This window comes from Amia ocellicauda, chromosome 9 (assembly GCF_036373705.1).
Source record: "Amia ocellicauda isolate fAmiCal2 chromosome 9, fAmiCal2.hap1, whole genome shotgun sequence".
NCBI classification, from domain to species: domain Eukaryota; kingdom Metazoa; phylum Chordata; class Actinopteri; order Amiiformes; family Amiidae; genus Amia; species Amia ocellicauda.
Genome location: NC_089858.1, coordinates 5,029,077 through 5,056,561, shown reverse-complemented (window position 1 = coordinate 5,056,561; position 27,485 = coordinate 5,029,077). Strand labels below are relative to the sequence as shown.

The 27,485-nt window shown below is 40.5% G+C and overlaps 1 protein-coding gene across 5 annotated transcripts in view; it reads right to left on the bottom strand.

The window, feature by feature from the left end:
• Positions 1-27,485, bottom strand: part of nup214 (nucleoporin 214) — a 76,530-nt gene that overhangs the window by 25,729 nt on the left and 23,316 nt on the right. For 4 of the 5 annotated variants that reach the window (XM_066712766.1, XM_066712765.1, XM_066712769.1 and 1 more), the window contains exons 25-31: positions 19,091-19,166; positions 18,735-18,819; positions 18,356-18,449; positions 17,507-17,580; positions 12,370-14,142; positions 2,116-2,183; positions 1,306-1,498 (exon numbers count right to left, since the gene is read on the bottom strand). In XM_066712766.1, coding sequence (XP_066568863.1) covers positions 1,306-1,498; positions 2,116-2,183; positions 12,370-14,142; positions 17,507-17,580; positions 18,356-18,449; positions 18,735-18,819; positions 19,091-19,166 — 2,363 coding nt within the window. The remainder of the gene's footprint in view (positions 1-1,305; positions 1,499-2,115; positions 2,184-12,369; positions 14,143-17,506; positions 17,581-18,355; positions 18,450-18,734; positions 18,820-19,090; positions 19,167-27,485) is intronic. The other variant, XM_066712768.1, reaches the window with a different exon arrangement.

Sequence of the window (27,485 nt, the reverse complement as noted above, 5' to 3'; positions counted from 1 at the left end):
TTTTCATTTTATAAAACTTGTGTGAATTACATTGTGAATCAAGACTGTTGTGCCCCCGTGTTTGACAAATGGTGCAATGATATATTTATAGAGAAAACGATTGGATTGTATGAGGAAGCTATTCATTTGAAATTAAATCATCATAAAATCACATACAAAACACAACAAAAACACTTGGGTAAAACACTGAGTACTTCAGTACAGAATGAAGGTACTGCTACAAAGCCATTCAAAGCAGGGGGGTAAGACATTAACCCTTAATTTGCAGCTGTGATTACACAGTCATGGCTGCTTAAGACCAGATTGAACTGGACCTGGCAGGAGAGAACCCGACAGCAGGAATTGGAAGCATCAGCCCAGAACACCACTTGCTACACAAGAGAACTACCTTTTCAGGAAATAAATAAATGCATAAATAAATGTCCTGTCCTCTTTATTATATTCCCGGCCAATGAAATGCATATGGCCTGTCAATCTAGTTAGAAATTAATTCATACCTCACTGTGAAGTGCAAATCTGCCTAGAAATCCAGAACCAAACTCAGACTAAATCTGCCTTAACCTCAGAGCCATTGCTACAGAAGTATCCGTTCTTCAGAATGAACAGCCCTCTTAAGAAGGCAGTCGAGGGATTGGATACACACTTCATGTTTAATACAAGAGGTGATAAGACTACTTATAGAAAACACGTTTCAATAGCCCGCAAATTGACAGGTGCATGTTAACCTTTACAGATCATTTAAAATGGTCCTCTAGAATGTATAAATAATAATAATATTCAACCATATAGGGATCTTGGCAAGTAAGAAAGGCAACTGATACTTTACACTGACAGATTTCACCAAATAAAGTGAAACATTTTAGAAACATACATGTTGATGTGACCCAGGCAGTGGGCAATGACAGGGAGTGACAGAATGCCTTTAAAAGCTGGACTCAAACTGGCACATTGTGTTGAGTTGATAAAACACAAAAATTTGACGTTTTAAAGAGATCATTTTCACTGTTCAGAAAAAAATAAAAAGCCAAAATCCATTTGGCTACAAAACAGCCCCTAATCTGTTAAAACCTCATTTTAAAAAGGCTTGAGAGAAATAATATCCCTGCACACAAGCATAACCAAAAAGAAGCTTCTCTCTAAGCAGAAATATGGGCTCCAGCTTCTTGATGTGCTAAATCCCTCTGAGGCTTAAATACAGGCAGCAATCTGTCAAACTTCCCCCCCTGCTCAGTTGTGTGATGTGCTCCAGCGCTGCAGCTCAGTTTAATTCGGGATGTGGAGATGCTCCGGCTTTCCGCTCCTCACCTGCTTGATTGACTTGTCCAAACCCTCCGGCGGCGGGGGCCCCGAATGGGTTTTTATTAGCTGCGTCTTCGCTGGGTTTGCCCCCCAGGCCGCTGAAGAAGCCCCCTCCTCCTGCACCCCCTCCTACAGGCGTGGAGCCGCCGCTGTTCCCGGCACCGAATAGTCCCCCCCCTGCGGAAGGCTGCTGCTGCTGCTGGAATATAGGGATAAAGTGGGGATAGGGTTCTTCTCCATACATGGGGTGCAATCTGAAATGAGCTGCAGCCTCGGCCAGGTCTGCTGTCATTGAAGGACTAATAAGGTCAATGTACATGTAAAAAAAAAAAAAAAAATCCTATTATCCTAAAATATTTAGTATCCCCATAAAAATAAAAATTGCTATTGATCAATAACAAAACCTCAGAACTCACCAGACTAAACTGTGCATTTGGTCTGGCCAGGGAACAGGGAGCTCACCTGTTTCAATCAATGTATTCTTAATGAAATAGCAATCAATCGCAAAACAGACTCATTTACACATCATTGCATTAAGTCAAATTAGGAAGGAGCCAAGCTCTCAGTCTGTCAGACACGCTCCGTTACATTAGCACAACTCCATTAAAACGAGCTCTTGCACTCTCTCAATGTTTAATTTGCAGGGGTCTTCACCCTTTCTGGTGGTGCGATTAGCTCTCAGCAAGTGGAAAATAAAGTGAAATGTGATCGGCTGTGTTGTTTCATTTAAAGGGACAACAGAAGACAGACACTCCATTCTAAAAGGCTAAAAGGACGTGTGACCAGGAGAAAGCCTAAAGCCCTAGAAATCCTCACCTGCCCAAAGACACTGCCCCCAGTGGACTGCTGACCGAACACCGACGTACTGGACGAATTCCCGAAACCTACAAGAAAGGAAAAACAAATGTGAAGCTTAAGAGGGGGGAAAATAGAAAAAATGCAGATTGCACATACAAGTGTGCTGGACTACAGGTGATCTACAGGTGTACTGAACTAATAATTCAATGACTTAGAATTAAAACAAAAACTAACCTATAACTATCAATCTGCTGCACGCTGCACCCTTAAACAGAACGAATAGTTTTACTTGGGCTCAATGCATGCCGTAAAAAAGGCAAATTATTTCTAGTATGGCCTGTCATGTTTTCTCTTCATTGTATCTTTTTGGAGCCCTTGCGATGTGGAGGCACCAGTTCGGAGTCACGAATAATGCGAGACAGATTTAGATGGCTAAAAAGCATCCTCAGACAATACGCACTGCCAAGCCATCAGCTACACTGCAGGTCCGCAGTGGAAACACCAGGGCTATAGCGTGACAAGTGTTAAACCGATGCAGCGCTCGCCGATATCACTGGGCTCCCAGGGGCCACGAGGGTCAGTGTCATGGGGGAAACCCTGGCTAATTCAAGTCCACCCGTTTCTTGACAGTGCAGAGATAACGGAAATGCACTGGGGAATCCCCGTCATTCAGTGGAGATGTAAGCCCCGATTCAACCCTGCTGCGGTCTGCTTTAAACAGCAGGCCTCTGTAAAAGCAGCACTTTAATAACAGCACCACTGCATCTCAGTTTAAGCAATCTCAGGTTCTGAGGTGTGAGTTTTTAAAAAATTAGATGTCGGTGATTTGGCATCATGCTTGATTGTTTAACAGCAATTAATCGATTCTACTACAGAGCTTCATCAAGTAAGGATAGTTTGTTCCAAACAACTCTATGAAGAGGCAAATATAAATGTACTCCCATTTGTCTGTCTGAGCAAATCTACTGAAAATAAACCAAACAGCATGAAACAGCCAGCGCCTTCTGTCGACCTGTGATTATAAGCCTGGGGGCAAATCTTCATCGGTTCGCACTGCTATGCAATGGGAGTCTCACTTCCCTTCAGCACTGTCACACTGACTGCCGCCATAGCTGGGGGTAGCACCGGCAAAGTGAAATAAAACAGTTCAGTAATCATTTGTATTTTTCTGTTCACTGGGAGTCTGGATAGGGGGTTTGCCTTCTTTAGGGAGGAGAGAGAGAGACAAATAAAATCATTTTTCAGGGGGAAAGTTATCTGAAGTGTGTGATAAGTAGTGTTATGAAATCACAGCCTTGTCTCTGTTTACTGCTGAGGGAAATAAAGCAATGGAGTCATTTTATGGATTAACTAGTTCCAGCGTCATTAAACTGCTGCAAGGTACTACAATTTCCTTTGTAATGTATAAATCACCGTTTTGTTGCGTTTTTGAAACATCTGCAGGTTTTAACAGCCCTGAAAACATATTTCTGGAATTCTAAATATCGCGTTTACCCTTTCCCCAGCACAGTTGCACGAAAACTACATTCCTGTTTGACCACAAATCATTTATAGGCCTAATTATTTTCATGTTTTAGGACTCATCAATAAATTAAGACAATGAAGACGGAGACGATCCAAAACAAAACAAATCTAGAAAAACAAACAAACAACAAACACAACCACATAAAATCAACTGATCAATGTAAAAGTGGAAACACCAGCCGCAGTTATATAGCATTCATATCTAAAAGAGCAACACTGGACTGTCAGGAACACATTCATATTGCCAACAGCACTCACTACAGCACAATGTGACAATCGCATGGATCCATAATGAATGCACAGAATGGTAGAGTTATATATGAATTGGTCAAGTGGGCAATATGCAGACTGAAAGGATGTTCCCTGTATTGAGTTTAAACACACTGAGTAGTCTAAAACTCTTGAAACGTACAGGTGGGTTTCACACTTCTGGTTTTTGCCGTTTCCGATTCCAAGTTGGTGAATTTTTGATCCGTCATGGACACTTTAGGATTAACTTTGATTTAACCCACTGAGGGCCTTTGAAAGACATCCACAATTATTGGACACTGAAAGAAACATTTGACAATTTTGTTAAATTTTTGGCATTGTCTGCTTGAGTGACTCCATCTCTCTCATTCAAACTCTGTATTGTTTCACTTTTCTTATCATTAGTCCTTGGCCCTGCCACACCCAAGAAACAGTGACGCACACTCGCCTCTGTCCGATTCAGTTGTCAGGCTGTCCCGTGGTAAAGGACATTTTCCCCATATATTCATACCAGCACATATTTATTATTTTGTCCTTACCAATCTCCTCTACTCAATCTTATGCTTATAAAAGGCTCAGATTACTGTCCACAAAACATCTCATGCTCAAAGTAATTTCAGCTTCAATCAGACAGCTCTTCCAAGCATAAAATGTTTTCAAAATATGTAAGGCTTTCGCAACAAATAGATGCCAGCATTTATTTATTTTCCTCCAATCTCCCCCTATTGAGTTTAAAGTGCTTCAATTTCTCAGAGCTGGAGAAAAAAGGCAGTGATTCAGAAGAATTTTCTATGCAGACATCACCTCTCTCTGCCTTTTGTACCTTATCTTCTTTAAGGAAATGACTGGACTTCAAATAGAGTGAAGTGGATTAGGAGATGACCAGCTGATTTGAATTAGCAAAAGCTAAATCTACTGATACAATGAGAAAAGAAGAGAATTACTGAGGCAGATCAAAATAAAAGCAAATTAAAGCCTCAGGTTCATGCAATTTCAGTGAATTGTGCTCGATACAAAGAAAAAATACTTGTTTAATACATAATTAATTTTATGCTTTTTTCATGTATGCATTTCAGTGATTTTCAATGTTTCTTTTATTGAAATGCCCAAAAGTAGCAAAATGAGGCCCAGAAGACACAATAAGCAAATAAAATAAGATTTGAATGTCTCCAGTATGAGATGTTTTGCATTGAAATCATACGGCATCTTCGAGGCGTCAGCAGTGCATCAATTCCAGTAACTCAATTTGCAGGCAGGCTTCAGGCTCTCACAGAGGTTAAATACTCTTGCAGATGCCTTCATACCTGAAACATTGACTGTTTGCAAAAGACTCATTCCGACCGTTTGCAACATAATTGCACAGTGAGTAAATTGAATTCATGTTTAATCTACCACAAGCTTGCTGTGAAAGATAAACTACATCCTAACCAGGGCTCTAATTACAGAACCCAGTTACCTTCCATTTATTAGTCCCTTACATTAGTGTAATTCCAAGGCAATTGGCAAACAATTTCAGGGTCTTTAACTTAATTCCACCATTCTTCCTGCTCGGTCGAGGTTCTTCAGTGTAAATGACTCCTCTAACACACTTCGACAGAACTCAACTTGAGGAGTGTTCACCCACCCATGTCTCGTCGATTGTCCTTGCTAGAATGGATCTGTGCAGTCTTAGAATGCTCCCCCAAACAAGAGACCCATTTCTCAAGGTAGTAATAAAATGACCAGCATGTTTCATAAAAGAGACGAATAGCAGTTTAATTTGTATTGCTCATCATGTGTCATGTCTCAAAACTCTACTCTACCGTCTTGAAATATGCTTCTACTTGAGGGGTGAACAGCAATGTTTCTTTGGCGTCTATTCCAGCTCTCAGCCACTTAATTGGTTTAATTAAATGACTAAGTGGATTAACTGAACACTTCTCGGCATGCTTCAAACAGGACTGGCTGTGTCAAAGGATATTTTAAACGTAAACTGTAAAAACACACACACGCACAAAAAAAGGAAAATCTTCAATACACCCACACATGTATTTTGATAGCCCTATTGGATTATCCAGAAAGCTGGTAAAGGATGGATCTTTAGAAATGTACCTGATAATTGAATGATAAAAATCAGCTGGCTGTTTATTACATTGTTATAAGACAGGAAATGGATGCCACATAACTTGGAATTGGGGGAGTTCTATAAACTACCTTATGAATAACATAAGTGCTAAATAGAGCAGATCTTCCCTTAACTTAAAGCAAAGACTTGTGCAGTAGCCATAAATGCAAGGAATACAAGCAGGGGTAAAGGGAAACTGAACTGAAAGGAGTTTCATGGATCTCGCCACTGTTGAATACAACTCGATGATATTGTTCTTGACATTGCCTCTCATGGAAATCGAATATCAGAGGACACCTCTGCGAGTGTTTTTTGTGAACAGCCAATTATTTCTAGAACTGTCGGGCCTTATAAGGAATTTTGCATCCTGCAAAGAAATTCACATCAATTCCTTGTGTGTGTTCCCTGCTTCACTTATGGCAATGCAGGAACAGGATCTCTCCGAAGCATCCCAACACCGCTGGGTCTTCTGAGGCCAAGGGGATCACCTGTCGCAGCCGGGGCCATTCCAAGCCTCCCCAGCCCGGTCCGGGAATGCAGGGAATCCCTGAGAAAGGCACTCGGTGTGTGTACCCAGGCCACTCCCCTCACACCGCCAGGCTGCCGATTCTCCGGTTTCGAAAGCCCGCCCCCTCCCTGGACCCCGGGAGGACAGCTGCCATGAAACCTTTGCCTTGCTCTCTCTCATCTCCCTCTCGCTCTCAGGATTTCACTCCAGTGCTTCTCGCTGGAACTCATTTACCCTCTCCATTTCACAGGTTTATTTACTCCTTTTTAAATCCCAGTGCAACAGTAATGGCGACGGTTTAGTTCATTTTAAAATATCCACTCAATCACTTTGAAGGGAAAGACAGTACAATAAAGTAGACATTTGCAGGGGTTTATTCACAGCTGATGTGGATGTGTATAGAGCAATTTGAAGTGTGACTCCAGGCGTGCCATATGGCTTAATGGCTGATTATCCCACTCCCCAGTCATAACTGCTTTAAAAAAAGAAAACATCTGATGAGAAAATGCTGAGCTCCAGAGATCTAAATCTCCTTATTTTAACATATGTTGTATTGTATTGTCTGCATTATAATGTATTTAGCTCCACTGTATCATTGTGTTAAACTACTCTGCAATAGTTTTTTTTAGATAGAATAGATTTTTTGCTTTTTCCATTTGTTTTAAATTAAAGTCCCCTTGGCCAAAAGTGTCAGACATTAAAAAAAAAAAAAAAAAGATGTCTGTTTAAACCATGTCACCAAATGTGCAATAGTCTATACAGTTATACTGGACTGTGTTTTATGGTTATATTTTGTAAAAGCTAGAAAATAAACTTTTATATATGCCGGTGTTTTCTGGTTATGTGTGAAAATTCACAGGTAGCTTAAAGGTCAACCAAAGACAATTTCCTTATTAATATGAAGATTATGTAGGTTTGCCTTATGGACACTGAATAGCTCTGCTTTTAATTATACAAACATGTTGTACCCTGCAGAAGAGTGGATTAAATGTAATATATATATTTAGATATACTTTAGATTCTTGATGCAATTATCTCAGAAATAAAGAGTAATTTAAGAAACAGGTTGAACTGGAATAGGAGACTTATCAGATCTACATACATACATACATACATACATATATGCCTTCTACAGTAATGAATTTCTTTAGAGCTTTTGATTTCTTTAATCCTTTTACATGAATAAAGGAGACATGCAAAGCCAATACCCTGAGTTTGAGAATCCTGCACAACCTGTCATAGATGACAATTCCAAATAATGATCATAGAAGTGAATAAATAGGACTCCTCGCCCCATTGTAAACCTTCCATTTACCATTAATGAAGTGCTTGTTCTGCATGTGGAAATGAGAACACACAACAGTTTGGCTCTCAAAACATCATCACTCATAAGAGGAACCTGGTAAGTAGAGTTGTATTGGAGCCACAAAAAGCTATTAAAAATCAACAAGCCTTTAAAGACATTATATGAATGGCCACCGAATGGGCAGTAGCTACTGCTTTACTCACCATGGCAAGTCATTGCTGGGGTGACAGTACAAGTTATTTCAGTTGTCTAAAGGTGACTGCATTGTGTTATTTATGCATTATCAGTTTGTTAGTTCATATTAGTAGTAGTAGTTGACCATACATTTTGTTCAATATTGTACAAAATTGTACCTGTGTGGTTAAATATATGGAAAGATACACATTGATATTTCACTTGTTTTTTTAGGTATTCGTGATTCTGTAATAAATAATTGTTCCAAATCATTAAACAAAGACAACTTAGGACCTTGATACAGGTGTAATACATAATTACACTGATGATCAGGTAAGGGTTTAAAAAATAAACAAGGGGACAAGCAGTACTAGCACACATACTCAAGGTATAACTAAAAGTAGACTTCAGACTGGGTTCTAAGTTGACTCATCAATGCCATATATGTACTGAAGCTTTAGAAAGGAGAGATCAATCTATGCACTAACTGTTGCACCACTACCCAGAATTCATAGGGGGAAGGGCACTCAGTCACATGGTTGTTTATGAGCATTGAGGAGAAGGCAGAAAAACACTGCAAATGAAATAAGTTTCACTAAAAGCTCAAAGCAGCACCAGGTAGGTTGTTGTATTAAATTTATACATGAAAATGAATACGGACTACTGTGGCACTGTGAATTCCCATTGGTAGAGTGAAGTTTTTTTTTTTTTTTTTTATCTATTTAGGGGGAAAATAAAAAGGGTTGTAAACTATTTCTATTGAGAGAGTCCACATTTTTCACACACCAGGCCTCAACTCTGTTCAATCACCTGAAATCATTAGTTTTCTCCTGGTTGTATCAATGTTCAACACCTTTGAAAAATGTAATGTATACATAAGTATAGCTAAATACAAATATACAAAAAAACTAATGAATACACTGTGAATACATTAAAATAGCACAATATATCCTTATCATGTATAAGTATGTGAAGTTATGGGCAAGTATATTAATTATTGTGCAACCATAAAGTAAAGTGGCCTGCTGCGTACTAAAATAAAAAGGGCAGGATATGAACTATGGTGTGGTTCCCTGTAGGAGCTTCTGGTCTCTCTGCTCACATTCATCTATAACAAGCAAGATAGATGGGACTTATTTAGAAGCAAAGTTTCTTCACTCAATTATTGTAATGACAGGGATTAACAGCAATCGCAATTGATTATGTTTACATGTTTTTTATACGAGACCTAATCACATTTATTTTTACGTTGCTAAAATGCTTTTAGAAGGTTTTATGGGGGGCAGCCAGATCAATAAATCCCAATAACCCATTTTCAACATAAAAGCATCCATTAATGTATTTCTATGCCTGTACGTATACAGTGGATTGTACTGGAGACCAAGGGAACAGCAATATACCTCTTCACAGAGATTTCATGTCATCGGTTTGGATAAAGTCCTAAAGCTGTTCTTCAAAAAGCACAGACTTTAGTTGATGTCAACGTGACAAGTAGGCAAATAACTTTTTTTTTGTTCAGTATGTGGCTATTACAGACGATTGGGCCTGATCGTACATAGCTTGGGGTTTTTTCTCTCTTTATGGGTATTGAGTTTTCATTATAAAAAGTTGTGCTAAGCCTGTACACACCTTTGTGTAGAGAAGTGGAATTCTGTATCATTTTTAGTTTCATAATGGATCAACATGATCATCAAAGCAGCTGGAACAATAGCACCTAACAAGTATAATAATGCTTGTATACTAGTTACTATGGTATTAAATGTTTCATTCACATTGTACTTGTAATACGCTACAATGCCTTCTAGGTTTCTGTGGGGCAGTATTTATTTATACCCATAGTGTACAATCGCATGGTAGACAATTTTTGCATCCAGACTACAATGTCAAAAATCACTTGTTTCTGTAGGAACATCAAAGCTATTTTGAATTAGGTTTTCACCATCATCGTGACTTTAGGCAGTTCAAACTAATTTAAGCTCAATACTACTATGTTGCATGTGTAACAGGGCTCATTTGGGTTATAATGAGCACATTACAAAGTGACATAACCCCTCAGTAAAAGTAGTACAGTGTTAAGCCTCCTGCGGTGGGAGGCCCGGTCTTTTGACGTAGAGGGCTTAACACTGTACTGCGCTGGAGCCGCTGCGGAGCGCTCGGAGGGCCGCCGGTTGTGCACGGTTTGAATCCCGGGTGGGGAGCTCCGACCCGCATCGGCTACACATGATTTGGATTAACGTTTTAAGATCATGGCAATAAAAAGCATTTTTATACACACAGTTTATCTTAGTTTTCCTTTACAATTAAATCCAACCAATCCTTATTTATAATTTACTCGCATTTAAAATACATTAGAAATATATAAACTTAATATTTTGGTCCTTTAGATTACATCTACTCTAAATGGCTAATCTGTTTAGCTATAACAGTAATTTCTCTACAGGTTGTGTTGCTATAAGCCATATAATTATAGAAAATCCCACAGGGATATACACAGAAAAAAAAGAAAAAAGAAAAGTGCATTAGTATCAAAGCCAGTGCACAGAACACAAACACAAACATAATGCCATCCAAGTCCATTTTGTGTTGTTATGCTCACTGGTCTACAAATAGGCCCTACATGTCTGTGGCTGGGGGGGCTTATAATGATGATTCATGTCAGGTGATGCGTGACAGAGTAGGGACAAAACAAAATCAGCTTTAATGTTACTGCAACTTGGTCACTGATCCTAAAAACATTGCGGGACATGAGGCAACAGACCTGTTGAGGATAATTTTTGACTTTCCCTTTAAATGCAAATTATATTTTAGGCCATTGGCTATTTTGCCTTTAAAATATAAACCTGCAATTGCATTTCTAAATACCTAACATCACTTTTAAACCCAGACAAGGCACCATAGAGTATAAATCAGAGTAAGTAAGAAAATCAATCAAATTAAAAAATGTCTAGCAAAGATCAATGCATGCATATTAGAACTAGTGACCAAGATCAAATCCACATCTGGCAGACATCTTCATGAGATCATCTTGGAACAGAGAGAATGGAAGTATCCTCAATTAAACATTCTTTTGAGAGTAAAAAATTATAAATTTAATTGAAATTATAAATGCTCAACTCCTGGACATCAGTGAGGGTCTGTATCTTATCCTGGAACAACTTCTGTGTGATGAGGTAGATTGCATTTAATCAGACGCATAATAGCTTTGCCTTGCCTTCAGAAACCCTATCCTGTTCACGACAACCACTTGTTCACTATGTGCATGGAAATTTAAAAATAGGCAGCTTTACTTAACTTGTCTACAAGGATCAACTCCTAATAACCCAGAGAAAGCTGCTGAGAGTGTGCAGTCAAAATGGGCAACGGGTGAAGCATTATTGCTGGTAGACCTTTTGAATGCAGATAATGAACTGTAATATTTTGAAAGCTTGGATTACAGGATAAAGGCACTGGAGAGAAATGACTTTGCCTGCATAGCTGTACCTTGAGTTGATTCGATTTGATATGCTTTCACCCCATGTTGGTTTCCGAGGTTGCACACCCGTAGAATACCTCAATATGATCCATATTAGTTTAATCACTGAGAGTAAGTCACAAACATATTCCATCTTGCCAGGTTTCTCCACACATTTTTGTTTGTAGGAAAACAACAAGTATAAAAAGGCTAAAAAATCTAAACAGAGCATGTTAACAGCCTGAAGGGATTGTAAAAAAACATGCCAAAGGATATGTGGCATTTCTCAACTTTTCTATTATTTTCCTTTTAGGTCTCAAAAGTAGGTTTGCATGTATTCATGAATGAGTCGCATATTGCTGTGGTTAAGCATGGGTCAAATCATTTGGGAACAGATAAGGATGGGCAATAGACACTAAGAGAAACTCATGCTCCAAAACTATACTACACTCAGGAAACTAGGTGACTGCTGATGACAGCCATAACAAGAAAGCCAAAAAGCATATGCGCAAACCAATTTTTTTTTCCAGTTCTTTGTAACTGTGACATAATACACAGATGTGCCACAACTTTTACTGACATTTGCCAATAAATCTAAATCTCACCAGTCCTCTTGGATGGTGTTTTCTGGGAGGGGTACAGAATGATCAAAATTGAACAGCTGCAAGAGTTTGTACTGATCAATCAAAACTGCCAGATGTAATGAGGGAAACCGATTTGCCAAAAAAAAAGCAATTCCCCACCTGAGCACCTTTCCTGGGTTACTGTAGCCATCTGTCCGAGTGAATCAATTTCCCTCCTTATTAATGATTAATCAATACAAATTCCTCATGGGTGTTCTTCAATATTAAGTGTTCATCACCTCAGAGTGGAAAAACCCTCCTCCATCTAAATAACGCTATTATAATTACACTATTAGTGCCCTTTCACCACGCCCTGTGCGTCTGAGAGCTTACCTGCAGGCTGTCCAAAGCTGAAGCCAGTGGATGACGTGGTGGTGGTGTTGCTCCCAAACATGGAGGAGGTCTGGCCAAAACCGGTGTTGTTGCCAAAGGAAGGAGTGCCGGTGCTCTGACCGAACAGACCCGCTGCTCCTCCACCTCCTGCAGCTGCGGCTGTTGCTGGTCCGGCTGCCACCCCTCCTGTACCGCTATTGGTGTTGTTGGTGCTGCCGGCTGCCAGCTGTCCGAAGGAGAAGCTGTTGGCACTGTTGGTGCCAGAGGAGCCGAACAGCCCTCCAGTGCTGGACACTGGCGTAGAAGCAGTGGCCTGCCCAAAAGCCACGCCAGAGCCAAAGGATGGTGCTCCGAAGCTGAAACCGCTGGCCGGCCCACTGTTTTGCTGGCCAAACCCACCCGTCTGCCCGAAGACAGGATTCCCAAACCCAGCAGCGGATCCGAACCCAGAGGAGCCGAAGCCAGAGGTAGCGGGGGCCGTGGCTGTGGTGGTGGCAACCACGGCAGTCTGTCCGAACCCAGAGGGGGTTGAGGTGGTGATGGCAGCGGCGCTGGTGGGCGTGGCAGCTGGGGCGGACGTAGTGATGGCCTGGGTCACGGCGGCGACTGCCAGGGTGGTGCCCTGGGTGCTGACCGGAAGCTGTGTGAAGATGGAACCAGGTTTGTCCGAGTTGGGGGGCTGGCCAAACACAGAGGGCTGTTGTGGGTACGGAGGAGGGGCGCCAGAAGGAGTGGCTGGCGACGGAGTGCTGGAGGGGGGTTGGCCCAGATCAGAGGCCGGGGTGGACTCGACGGAGGGGGTGCCTGTGGCTGCAGAGATAGGGGCGGGGGAGGGGGCCGGGGCCGGGGAAGGAGAAGGGGAAGGTGGAGTGGGCAGAGTGGAAAATCTCTCGGCTGCTCTGGCTGCACTGGATGCGTCTGTGGGGAGGGTGGAGGTGGATGACACCATGCCCTCTTCTGCGGGTTTGGAAGGAGGCGTTGCGACACTCTCCCGGTCTGCGGGCTGCTGTAGTGGGACCAGGACCGGCTCACGAGTGGCAGAGGGCTCCATTGTGGTGGCAGGGTGCTTGGCCTCCCCATTACTGCTAGGGGTGGAGGAGGATGACAACGTGGGGGCAGTGAGGAGACTGCTGAGGGATGGGATCGCAGGCACTGCTGGGGAGGCACTGGGGGCTGTGGTGCTGCTGGTCTGGGCGAAGGAGAAGCCTGGTTTAGCCATGGTGGAGGCTGTGGGCTCTGCTGGCTTGAAAGCTCCAGAAGACACTGTGGCAGCGGGCACTTGGGTGCTGCCAAAGAAAGGGGCCACAGGTTTGGGGCCGTCTGAGGAGGAGTCAGCCTCCTTGGTGACTGCATGCTGGAAGGGGCTGGCAAAGCTGAACTCGGCCGCACTGCCAGCTGAGGAGCTCTTATCCACCTGGCCGAAGCTGAATCCGACCGATTTCCCAGTGTCCACAGCCTCCTCCTCTCCCTGTCCCACTCGCAGCCCCGAGAAGCTTCCCAGAGTCTCCCCGGCTCCCACAGGCTGTGAGAAACCACTCGCCGGCTTGGAGGGTGGGGCGTCTGCTTTGGCGAGGGGTGCAGGCGAGGCTGGTTTGGTGCCAGACGGGGCCTCTCCGGACACGCTGAGCGCAGGGGCCATGGCGCTGGAGCCACTTGTCATGGGAGGGGTTGATTTGGGGGCAAAAGAGAAAGAGCCATCCCCTACAGAGCCAAACATCATCTTCCCTGTGCTGGAACTGAAGGAAAACTTACTCAGCAAGTTTGCGTCTTTGCCTATAAGAAACAAATAAGATAAGATTAATAATTTTATATAGCATATTTGATGAATTTAGCAATTTCCTGTAATAAATTAATCCATCTATAGTATGAGTTGGATCTTCTCAAGGTTGTGGATATGTAGTGATATTTGCTTAAAAAATAGCCTCAAAAAATACCTTTTTAAACACAGCGCCCGCTTATTGCCATCGAAAATATCTCCTATAGCTGGTAGCATATAGATCTAGATTAAATATATATATATATATTTTTTTTTTTTACCGATTTAACAAAGCCTTCCGTGACTGGTTTCATCTGGCTTGTAACAGTCAATAGGCACATTCATGTTTAAGGCATTGTTATTCTTACATAGATCTTATATTGCAGTGTTCTTTTCGTATAGGAATATACAGAACATGCATGTAGCACATGAGTTATTACAGACCGAACCAAAACATAATGCAGTAAATAGACTCTACACACTGTTGAGCTATCAGAGTTAAACAATGATATTAGTACTGGGCATACAAAAAGTTAATTTATAATCTGTAACTTGTAAGCCAGATAAAAAGGCAGTAATGTCACCTCAGTGATATGGAAGGGGTTTGGTTTTGCAAAGTCTGACCTCGAGCACCACTGTGCTGTGTAAAGATTGTAGAAAGTCTATCTCAAGTAAAAGTGGCAGCACAACAAACCCAGGTGCTGGACCTGTGACAGAAACACACAGCAGAATGGGAGCAATGTGTGACACTGCGAGATACAGATCCCAGCTCCTGTCCCACACCCAAACCCCTGCTAAATGGCAGCTAAACATTAGCTGCTTCATTTTCTAATATCATCCCATATGACAAGAAGTGTAAGGCAATTACAGACGCAGTGACATTGCATTTCATGAAAGAGATCATTTGTTTTAGGGATAGCATACTAGCATTTTTTCCATTTTATTTCAAACAAAAATCATGCACAATAATGACAGCTATTGAAGTGGTGCTGTTCTTTTGTTATTCTTGCATAAATGTATTGCACATGTAGGCACATGTAAGCTGATACATAAGTCCTTTTTAATCAATAAAATACTTGAATGTGTCCGAGTAATTTTGTTTGTTTAGAGAAAAACATAAAACAAAAAATTATATATATATATTTTTTTTTAGGCAATATCGCCCAGCCCAATGTGGAATACAAAAAAAATATAGCTTTGAACAGGCTGATAAGACTCCAGGTACATTATATTAGGTTCAGTTCAATTATTAGGGTGTACCAATAATTGTCTGCAGTTACTACCTAGATATGCATACTTTTAATAATAATAAAAACTAAATGAATCACTGAATAACACTTAAGTGAAAGGTACTACTACTTCTGTCAATGACAAACATTGACTTGGTTAGAAAGACTTCTACAGTCACTATCCCCAAGATAAGGTTTTGTATTGCACACACACTTCATCCCTGCTTTAAAAATAAACATTTGCACTGTATAAGTAAAATTTGCAAAGTGGGCTTGTATAGCAAAATGCTGAGAGTGGAGTCATGTCAACTGAATAGCATTTACTTATTCAGGTAATTGAAGTTGCTTTTACACAATATACATTAAAAAATTCTGCTTAAAAGGCAAATTAAAAAAAAAAGTAATAATATAAGTGTCCCTGATGCAGATGGAAATGTAATAAATCAATTTTGATTTAAGTAGACTGCACACTTTTTAGTAGGATTATGTGACAGTTAGAAAACAAAACTTGAGAAAAAAAAAAATGTTAAAAAAACAGCCCAAGAACAAGCAGGAACTAAAGACAGCTGCAGTGCAGGCCTGGCAGAGCATCACCTGGGAAGAAACCCAGCATCTGCTGATGTCTATGGGTTCCAGACTTCAGGCAGTCATTGACTGCAAAGCAAACTCACAATTTAATTCATGATTATGTTAGTTTGTCCAATTACTTTTGAGCCCCTAAATTTGGGGGGGACCACATATATAAATGGGTGTAATTCCTACACCGTTCACCCAATTTGGATGTAACTACCCTCAAATCAAATGTATTATGCTTTGAATTGCTTTGTATTATGTAAATCTGAAGTTGTAATGTTTGATGGCTTGTACTGAACTGTATTTTTGCACTTTGTATTGCACTTATGGTTTGTAAGTCACCCTGGATAAAGGTGTCTGCCAATAAATAATTAATAATAAATAATAATAAAAATGAAAGTCTACACTTAAAGCACATCTTGATTGTTTCCTTTCAAATCCATTGTGGTGGCGTACAGAGCCAAAATGATGACAATTGTGTCACTGTGCAAATATTTATGGACCTAACTGTATGTGTATATATAGACCAGGGATGGCTAACCCTGGTCCTGGAGAGCCACAATCCTGCAGGATTTCCAGGTCTCTCTTAATTACCAATTAAGCAGTTAACGATCTGGATAGAACAAAAGCCTGTAGACCCTGCGGCTCTCCAGGACCCACAATGTTATAGTCAGGGGAAGAGAACAGGTTTTACAACACAAAAAACATGCCAAAAAAAGAAATCCAAACATGAAGACCGTCTTTTCAGTATTAAAGTTGAAAGTTGTTTTACTGACCAGATATCTAGGATTTCAGGGCCATGTACAACTAAGAATGTGTTTCAAGGCTATCTGATACAGTGCAACTCCCAGTGTCTGTCCATCACTGAAATTATTAAGAGTTGTTCAGAGAGCTACCGGAGGCAAGGATTGGATGCAGGATTGAGAACAGAGTTCCATTTGCTAGATTTCTTGTAAAAATAATCACCTAAAGCAAAGTAGTTCTGAATCCGGGACTGAATGCGGCAAACTGTTAAACCATAGATAATTAGACTCAATTAAGGGTTTAATAAGTGATTTGCAGATTACTTGAGACTAGACAACTCAGGGGGTTAAAGTGACACAGATTTCAAATGGTCCAACAAATAGAAAAGTATTCCTAAAATATACTTCAACAAACAGTAGAGAGAAGTACTGCAAAATGCAAACATCAACTGTGTGTTCATGCACAAAAATAACCAGAAAATAATCAGACAAAGGCCTACAGTGTGTTTCATAAAACTATAATTGACAACTATCATGCATGGATTACAAATCAGCATTATATTTCTACATCAGGTCATCACATTAGCGGGGAAGTGTTTTTAACGTTGTTTTCTTCTGTTGTAGATAAGCCCAAATAAATCATATATAGGATCAATGTGCCATTTTACTCCACAAGGAACTTCCAAGTCGACTGAACAATTGTCCAGCGGTCTTTGTTCAGAGGACTACTGAACTAGTACATAAGAACTATAGAATCACTGTAGGAAGCAACACAATCTAATTGTTCAGGCAGACAAGCTGGGTTGCAGAGATCTCATAAAAAAGGTAAAGTGTACCTTGAGTATTGCCACTTCCCTGGGATGTTGCAGCTGAGGTAGCATTGAGGGAGGAAAACCCAAAGCCTCCAGACCTAACAAACACAGAACAACAAGCATTTCACACACAATTTCTCACTCTTAATGCATTAATATAAGAACACCCATGCATCCACTATCACGAATAAGCACCGAAAAACAAAGTGGCACTTAAAAAGCCTAGACAGTTTTAACCTTGACAGAGAAATAAACAGAATAATATTCACTTCAGTACATTTGCAGTTATTTGCAGGAGTGCGTCTGATTCGCTACATTTCCAGTTAAACCTTCAGGTTTGGCGTTGCGTACAGCACTCCTGTAATCCAGGGCTTTCATACGCAATTCCTGCAGGGCTGCAGTATCTTCTGACTTTTGATCAACCCAAGCACCCAATAACTGAATTGGTCTGCTTAGCTGATTAACTGGATGAATTTAGGTAGAAAATGATTTTATAGGCAGTGTGCCTGAATAATCTTTTAAGCCATCAGCTGTAAAATACCATCAATTATACACACGTATGCATACACACCTATTTGATTACAGGAGGAGCTCTGTATTGAGGCTATACCAGATCAGCTATATACAGTTATCTGTATTGTTTTGTTTGTTTGTGCTTGTTCTTGGTCACTGTCTAAATAAGCACCATATATTTGTTGACACTTTTTTTTTCTTGCTATTCATTTATTTGTATTTTACCCAATGAAAATGTCAGTGCCTCAGGCCCAGGTAACACATTGGGACCTTGGGTAAATAACTAGAAAAATAACTAAACCAGGTTTGAGACACTCACTATAGTCCCTTGGGAAGACGGTTGACAAGAGTAATACTTACGGAGCAGAAGCAAATGAGAAAGCTTTACTGGTTTGCTCTCCCAGAACAGGACCTGTACTGGATGCAACCGGAGCCTCATTCTTGGCCGGACCACCTAAAGAAAAAACAAAAGTAAAGGAAAATAAGTCACCACCCTTTCAAATTCCCTCCACTTTATAGAACCACTCGTGACACCTTTTCAAAAGCATTCCGATTTATTTTGTACAGTTAAGCCTGATCATTATTGATGGTGTATTAGAAGCTTCTAAACAGATCAATAAGCCCATAAATGTTTAACCAGTTAGAGACGAAGGTGTGCTTGTAACCATCCTGTTTTGGGGAAAGTCTTGACATTGGATTTGTTCTAACATTGGAACTGGAAGAAGGTCCTTCTACTTACCAAACACAAAGCCAGGCTGTAAGGATGGTAAACTGCCACTTGTTGGGCCAGAAGCCTTCAATGTATTTTGTGAGGAATTCTGCGTCTGTAAATACAAATAAAGCAAAGTGCACATGACTCAAAAGATCTACAATTACAAGTGACTGTAAGACTATGATAGGACATGATGTGAAAGGGTAGGTCCACTTCAGGAATTTAATAACTGCTTTTTTCAAACCTAAGTGTTTGAAACTCGAGTCCAGCAGCTTGTCTGGAAAAAACAAATACAATGCACAATATATAGAGATTTAAATTGATTAAACCAGAATTCAGACAGGAACAGGACAGCGCTTGAGTAAAACAGGCGATATATTTACCCGTTTGGCCTGGTTGGTTGCCACAGTTGCCAGGACCTGCTGCACCACCTGCGCAGCTGGGGGAGGGACGGAGGAGCTGTGGAAAAAACAGAGACACTGACCATTAATAACTTCTGATCCTGCAGTGGTCTCCATCCCTGGTCATGGGCAACCCTAAGCCAAAGAAAACACTCAAAGAAATCCTTGGATCAACGGAAAGAGACAGATGTGCTGCATAAGAGGACCGCCACCCTTGCGAGACAAGCAGTCATTCTCCAGGACCAAGGTTGGAGAATCCCGTTCTGTGGACAAATGATAGCAATCTACCCAATGTGTGCAGAACTCACTCGATGCGTTTCTCTTCCCCTGTCCGATTAGAAATCCATCTCTCACAAACCACGAGAAGAACGCAGTCAGTAATAATATAACCGCTCTGGTATCATGATGACAGATGCAGGCAACCTTTGGCAGTTTAATTCCACTGCATTGTAATCCACTGCAGACTTTGATACAAACAGTACTACTGTATTCACTCAATTACCACCCTTGTTGACCCTACAGTTCAATCTTCAGAGATTATCTAGGGACTTGTAGACTTGTATTGCGGTGGAATTGATGTTGCCAAGGTCCATTTCTTGATGTGAAGTCACAGCAGAACGGTACAACTAGGGCTGCAGCTATGGAATATGATAATCGATTATTCTATACATAAAACAATCGATTATTCAAATAATCACAACAATAAATTATCAATGCATTATTATGGGGTCCTGGTGCCAACATGGCATCCTATTCTCAAGTTCGCCAACTCTGTAAATAGATTGCTCTGATTACCAGGGAAAAAAAAAAAAAACTCACAGCAGGGGCTTGCCCTGAGGAGGACAAGACATTTTACATTACACTTAACCACTTCAACTCCAGATGAAAATACAAAAACCCTTCCCAGGTACCACATTTTGAAAATAATGATAATGATTTAATGCCTGAAATTGCTTTAAAATGTAAATATATGATGAATGAAATGAAAAACACAATTTGGTAATTTATTTTGTGTTACCCCTTTATGCTCCTGTGTACTAAATATTCATATTCAGTAAAGAGATAAGTACCAGGTTGTTTTCTTATGCTTGAACAAAGAAAACAATGCAAATGCATTTTATATTACACTATTTAATAAATAAATAACTTTTGTAATAAAAACAATACAATAAAATGAAAATAAAAACATTAAACAATACACTTGACACTAATAATACGCAATACACTGGAACTCCTGAAAATAATAAATACACAGAAACGGAAATATTTATAAAATAAGGCAGGAGAAAAGAGAAGCTACTTGTCATTCATTTTTTTATGTGGCCAATCACCAAGGCGGGAAGAAAAACGAAGAGGAGGGAGGAAACAAATACATCCTGGGCCCCATTCCTCCTACCTGGTTTAACTGGTTAGGCTAACCAGATTCAGTTAATACGCTCATTTAAGTCAAGCTATCTCCTATGGTAATTTACTCAGCTGGACTTTAAACTTGCTTTGAGGAACGGAAAAGACGCTGTCAAATTATCCTGAAAGTTATCTGGCTAACTCGGTTAGCATCTGCGAGGAACAGGTCCAGGTGTTTTTCTAAGAATTGCATTGATGTTGGTAAATGGACAGCTAGTAGTTTTGAGGTTGTTAATCAGGAGAGGCAACTGTAAAGCAGCATGCGATTCTTACAATAGGACAGGTTTTATCAATTGTATGTTATTTTTACAATAATTATACATATATATATATATATATATATATATAAGCAATCCAAGTTAGCTTTAGTCAATGCTAGCTTGATAGGACAAACAAAATCATGTGACGTGCTTAAAATTACATTTTGGCGAGTTCAGTTTTGAAAAGCATATTGACCCTCACTGTAAACACTTTACAGAGAAGTAAAATTATTCAAGTAGAACGACACTGTATAGAGCTCCTGTAGGCTAATCTGAAATCCCAAACCAGACATACTTGTAGAATGCAAACATGCCAGCCCTTGTGCCAAATCACTTCTGACATCAGAAATAAACACTGTGCAAAGAGAGATCTTAAGTGTTTCCTACAGCAATTGCCATGCACGGTGCATTGCTCAGTTAATAGAAACAATAACTAATGTAAATATAGAAAATAGTTTTTGCAAACTATAAACCCAGATGGACAATGTTAACACAGAAATAAGGACTGATATCACATTAATGAAGATCATACTTTAACTGAAGATTAAAACATTACAGTTCACATACTGTGTAAAGTGTAAAGTGTGTAAAGAGAATCCGGCACATGAGCTAAACGTAATACGTTCACATATATTAATCAGAAGGTTTAATTTGGAATAGAAAAGGAAACAATTTCCTTGAAGCGCTTACTAAGAAAGGTGATTGTCCACATAAAAATGACTGACAAGTATCTTCTGCAGGTGACTGACTGCATAAAAAGTGATTGACAAGCATTTTCTGCAAAGAGATTGGCTGCATACAAAATGATTGACAGTTACTCCTCACACATTCCAATGTCTACAGGTCTGCAGCAATACCCTATTCTAGAAATGCGCTCAGGGATCTGCGCAGCATTGTGATGGATCTGGCTACCACAAATGCTACTTCATTGCCTTACGTTCAGAAAACAGTGCTGAATAGATCTTGCCACAGCACTGTTAGCTCTTGCTAAAAACTAAATAAACTGCAACTAAACAAGAACAACTAATAATAAAACTAGCAATAATAACATAAAACTATGTATATACTTGTAAGAGTTGAATGGATTGCCGCAATAGACAGAAGACTTCCAGACGCGCACAGATACATGGAGGCTCTAAACATGCAATTGGATAAAAACATGGCATGATCACAGTCCCTGGCTTTCAAGTCACATTCTAGAGTATCATCACTGGCTTTGGGAATGACATGAAACTACATGGTACCGAGGATTTTCATTTGACATGCATGCGTACATCATGGTATTGAAGTGGTCAAATGCTCAGCCCCGTCCTCCATAGCGGCCAGAGTCTACGTTTAAAAAATCTATATCTACAATTTTACATAGAATATGACATGCCTGAAACATGCACATAATCCACGTGTCTTCCATCGCGGCGCACGTATGTGCAATATCCCACGTCTACAGCATAACATAAAAAATACTTAAACGTAAAGTACCGAGTTTCCCAGCTTAAATCAATTAACGTGTTCAATGATGCAACTGTCGGTGCACAAGCATTGGCGAGAAAGACACTTGATTTTAACTGGGAAATTCTGGTATGCTAGTATTCAGAAGTCACTTTTATGTTATTCTTTACATGTGACAAATTGCGTCTACGTGCACCACGGCTGAAGACAGGTGGATTATGTGCATGTTTAGGTACGTCAAATTTGATGTTGAATTTTGGATATAAACTTTTGCATAGATTAGCATGAGAGAAAAGCTTACATCGGAGGCAAGCACAGTAAATGCAACACTTTCGTCAGCGCAATTTCATAATTAACACCACAGCTGCGCTATTACTAGTAACGTTGCAAAAACATACCATGCATTTAGCTTTTTCAAGTTCAAGCTTGTCGGATGTGCTCTTTTGGAAAGCCAATTCTGATTACAGTCCACAAAGCACCGTACGGTTATCACTCTCTCTTTTATAAATACTCCCACAATTTAGATGCTTTCGCCCGAGTTTTGTTTTGCGCATAAGGCTGGCTGCGACATTTTTCCAGTAAGGCGCACAGGTGGATGACAAACCAAGTGATGCATTACTGCCACCTACTGCTGTTGGGAATGAAACCGTTGTTCTCACACAGAGCTAGGAATACAGGCCAAGGATATTAGGCGAAAGGGCTAAGATCATTGATATTAATAAGAATGGTTAAAATAGAGACAATGTAGCTAAATGAGTATTCGACGGCTGAAAGTCGACGTATTTTACTAGTCGAATAAGTCGACTAATCGGTGAAGCCCTAGATACAACACTTTCATTCTCTCTCCCCAACCTCATCTCTCAGGACTGCACATTTCCCAGAGAACATCAAGTTTACAGGGGATAAAATAAGTTCAAAGCAGCAAGTGGGTGCTGAATCATAACACCATCTATTTCTGCAGTTACTGTGAGAGATTAATCACCAGCCTGCAAAACAAGCTCAATATTCACATCCACATCAACCGGTTAGATGTTCAATATTACACCTGCAAAGAACTCTGCATATTCAAACACTTACCAATAAGAGGGGGGAGGAATTACAATAAGACAGCACTGTCACATTGTGCAGACGTGTTATTGAGTCAGTTAACTGCAGTAATAGCTCTACTAGTAAAAATATTTCCACTTGTATCAAATAGTACTTTGAGACATAACCAATGTTTCATCAGCACAGTATTCTCAAGAGTAAGCATCTAGGTATTTTCTCCATATATTAGCGTTGAAAGCTTTGAATGCATGTTGCTGCTTTTATTTCTTTTTTCATGCATTTATTCATTCATTCATTCATTCATTTCAATTTGCTTGGCTCTGAAATCCATGTGGACTTTACCGACTGACTAAGAATTAGATTAAAAAGGGCACATGAGCTCAATTCAAAGCTCTCTGGTTATTGTCAGCATAGTCAATTTAGAAATTGCCTGGGGGCCATACTATGCTAATACAATCTTCAGTGGCAGAAAGTGACGTGTGGCAAGACATGGATGAGCATGTTAATACCGACAGGAGAGGCAGAAGCAAAGGTTGGGGGTGACCATCTGCAACGAAGACATCCGATCTCAAGAGTTTAAAACATAAAATACTAACGAAAAGAGCGGCAACGCATGAGAGTTGTGTAGCGTAGTGAGTAAAGAGGCAGCGTGCTGGCAAAGGGGTGATCATCAACATGAACCTGTAAGTGCTTACATACACAAAACATGGAACTTCATGCTCTATTGCATTAATCCTTCAGTCTCTCCATGCATGTATTTACAGGAGAATATTTTTGTATGCTATATACAAGTCACAGTTTACATGCTATGAATGAGGGCAATTTCATGTTAACAAATTATTTATACAGTTTTCTATAATTTTCTAGGAACCATGTGAATAAAACAAGCATGAATTTATGGTTTACAGTTAAATGTACTTTAAAACAATACCATCTAGAACATGGGGAGAAAGTCTTTGCGCCTTTTGAGGAACACATCTCATTTAAATTATGTTTGGGGAGGGGTTAGTATATGCAAAATCAATATTTTTCAGGAACGCGTCACAAGGAAAAATTGGGACCTTTCCGTTTATATATAGTTTAAAAATAATGAATTATTTTTCATTTATTTTCTGAAGGACACTTCTCTGCATTAATCAGATTTCTATGTCCTTTCAGGAAAAGATGTAAGGCACTAACAAAAAATAAAATAATGTTTGTGGAAGTGGAGTTTCTCTAAAAAAACCTCACAGCAAAGGAAGGGAAGGGGGGGGGGGTGATAAAATTGCGATGCATCATGTTTCACCTCAAAATACCTGCTAAGCGTTTCTCCAACACTTGTGCCCTAAAAGGCACTTTTGCGGTGAAGATCCAAGACCTTACTGAATCGGCTATGTGTTCTTTCAGCCTGGGAGTGCAGAACATTGTTGTCTGCACCGGCTCCCTGGAAATTGACTCTCCCTTCACGCCTGCGAGAGCCGCATCAGTATGGGCAGAGCGTCGCAGCTCTTCCACCCAGCAGCTCTGATCAATAGGCAGGCAGCACGAAGGAGACGGGGAAGGAACGCAGGCATTGTGGGCAGACTGGCAGATTCCCTTCCACCCCTACCGTTTACGCGGCCGATCTCTGAGATATAGATTAGCTGCTCCCTCTTTCTATTGTTAAATTGAAGACAACAAAAATGCAATCCCACTTTAATTCCATTGACTGCGGTGAGAAATTGCTGTTATCCACCCAGAGCCCGAGAAGCGACTTAGATGACTATTTCAAAGTAGCAGAGGTACAGTCAACAACCCATAAACCAACTTCTCAGCCAAGAGGAACACATCAGACGTCCTCCGTCATGCGAGCACGTGACATTGAGAGTAGGCGACTGATTTTGAAGTCAGAGTCATGTCACGGACACTGACATGGATCACTGCCACAGGTGAAGTGCCGGAAAAGCCTTCGGAAAAGAGGCCAAGGTGTTTACAGGAGATACCACAGACGCAGCCAGAAAGTACATAAACTTGATATCAACCGTTTCTGGAAGTCAGTCCAAAGCCACAACAAAGAGAGGGGTGGGGAAGACTTAATATTAGCTAATAAGATTACAAATTACGTGGTAGAATTCTCTATGCCCACACAGCAATTAGTCCAGCTTTGAAATGCAAATTAACCGGATGGCACGGTCTGGAAACCCGAGGAGTGGAGCTGAAACTGGGTGTTACCGATCTGGCCATTTTGTGGACCTGCATCAATTGATTACAGGGTGAGAGGGGATGCAGGAAATGGGGATTACGTCAAAACTATTTGACTTTGTCTGCAGCTGAAACAGGAAAAACTATTTGACTTTGTCTGCAGCTGAAACAGGAAAAAACCTCCCCAAAAAAAAAAAAAAAAAAAGTTTACCCATGTTGTGTTTCTTGAAATATCTGAAGTTTAAAAAGTTGAAAAGGACTTGGAAATTGGTTTTGAAAGGTTACAGTTACAAAATAGAAGAAAAATGCTTCCATACATTCACATTTTAATATCTCCTGAGACAGCGCTGCATGCACACACATCTAGAGTATACAATTATTAGTGCTTTTGTCTCAAAACAAACTATTATGGCTCTGCAAGTACCTAGTGAGCCAGACAAGCCTGACAATGCCTTATCTGCCAGCACACCTTGGCCGAGTTGTCAAAGCCAGGGAGAGGATTCGAACGCTGGAGTCACAAGATAGACCCACAGAAAGGACATTTCGTGAGACGCACCCTGCTGGATCAGACACCATTTTTTAAAGCTGAAAGAACGCATTTCAGCGTAAGTGAATGAAACATTTAAAGAGCAACCCATTAACCATTCCCTCCCTGGGAACCTAATCACAAAACAGCACCTCAGAACAGTTTGCTTTAACATTTAGGATCAAAGATATCTTACAATCTCCACCAGCAGAAGCAAAGTACACATCTTTATAGAATACATCCTTTACTACATGTGACCCCCATGCAGGTCAACACCCCCTGCTGGCAGCCACTGATCCTCACAGGACCCCTTATGTGCTGCAACACACAACCAAAACAAATATTTTAAAAAAGACATGACGGGCACTATAAATACAAAATAAGCAATGTACATAAAAAATAAAATGAATCAACACACCACTGCCATTCTGAAAAGGCTGTTTAGCTAATTGACGCATTCAGCCCAATCCATTTTTTAGTTGTGTTCTGAAGTGAAAATAGATAATGATCAATTTTCCCCAGTGGAAATTCTGGTTTCAAATTCACCATACTGGGTGTTTTTGCGTGTGCATGCCTCACAGTCCAAAAGAATAACGTACATCTCTAACAAAGGCACGGGAAAAGATTATGACCTCAGCCATATGATTAGGACACGTCTATTGAGTTGTGCTTGGTGGATGAGAGGAGGCAGACGGACAATGGACAGGTCTGCAGCAGCGACACACCTGCACGGGGCGTAGTCTCTTGGAGAGCTACATTATTCTGCCAATACTGCACTGGTGCTTACTTGCCTTTCAGAAAGTGTCTTGGGTTAGCCTCAATCGCATACATAATTGAGGGCCCCATTAATGTTTCATCGCTCAACCGTACAGGTGCATTAAATTAAAGCTGTGGAGCGACTCGGGGAGCATTGTCAGGATCCTATTTCTTTTCTCTGCAGGTCACTTCACAGCAGCCTATAAGTGGGCACCACCGTGACATCTCTATAATCAAAGAAAAGAAAAATATCAAACTCTTTCGTGACAAACCCACTGAAAAGTGACTATGGCCAATGACTGGAGGCACTTGTGCCTTGCTCTCGCTCCGCTAAGATAATAGACAGAGACAGTCTTGTGAAAGCTGCATTTCTGGGAAGGGTCTGGCTTGCACTGTCCAATGACACACTGTTTGTGATCTCTGTGCTTTTGGGCTGTTGAAATCGAAGGCATAAAACACAAGTACAGGCCTTGATCAGAAGCAGCAAGATAAACGACACTCCCCTCACGAGGCGGTCGGTTACAATTTTGGGCTAGGAAGTAAACCGTGGTAGTAGTTTCAAATAGATTAGTCTTGAAAGGGTTAATCTAAACAGAGCCATCAAATGCATCTGACCCAGTCGAGTGGGAAGCGAGAAAGCTTTGGAAAATTAAATTTCCAAATTGAAATGACACGCTATGAATGTGTTCATAATTACTTCACGTCATCAATAATGCACAACGACTTGTCTTTGTGATTAAGTGCTTGTGCCACGGCTTTGCGTTCCTAAACGTTT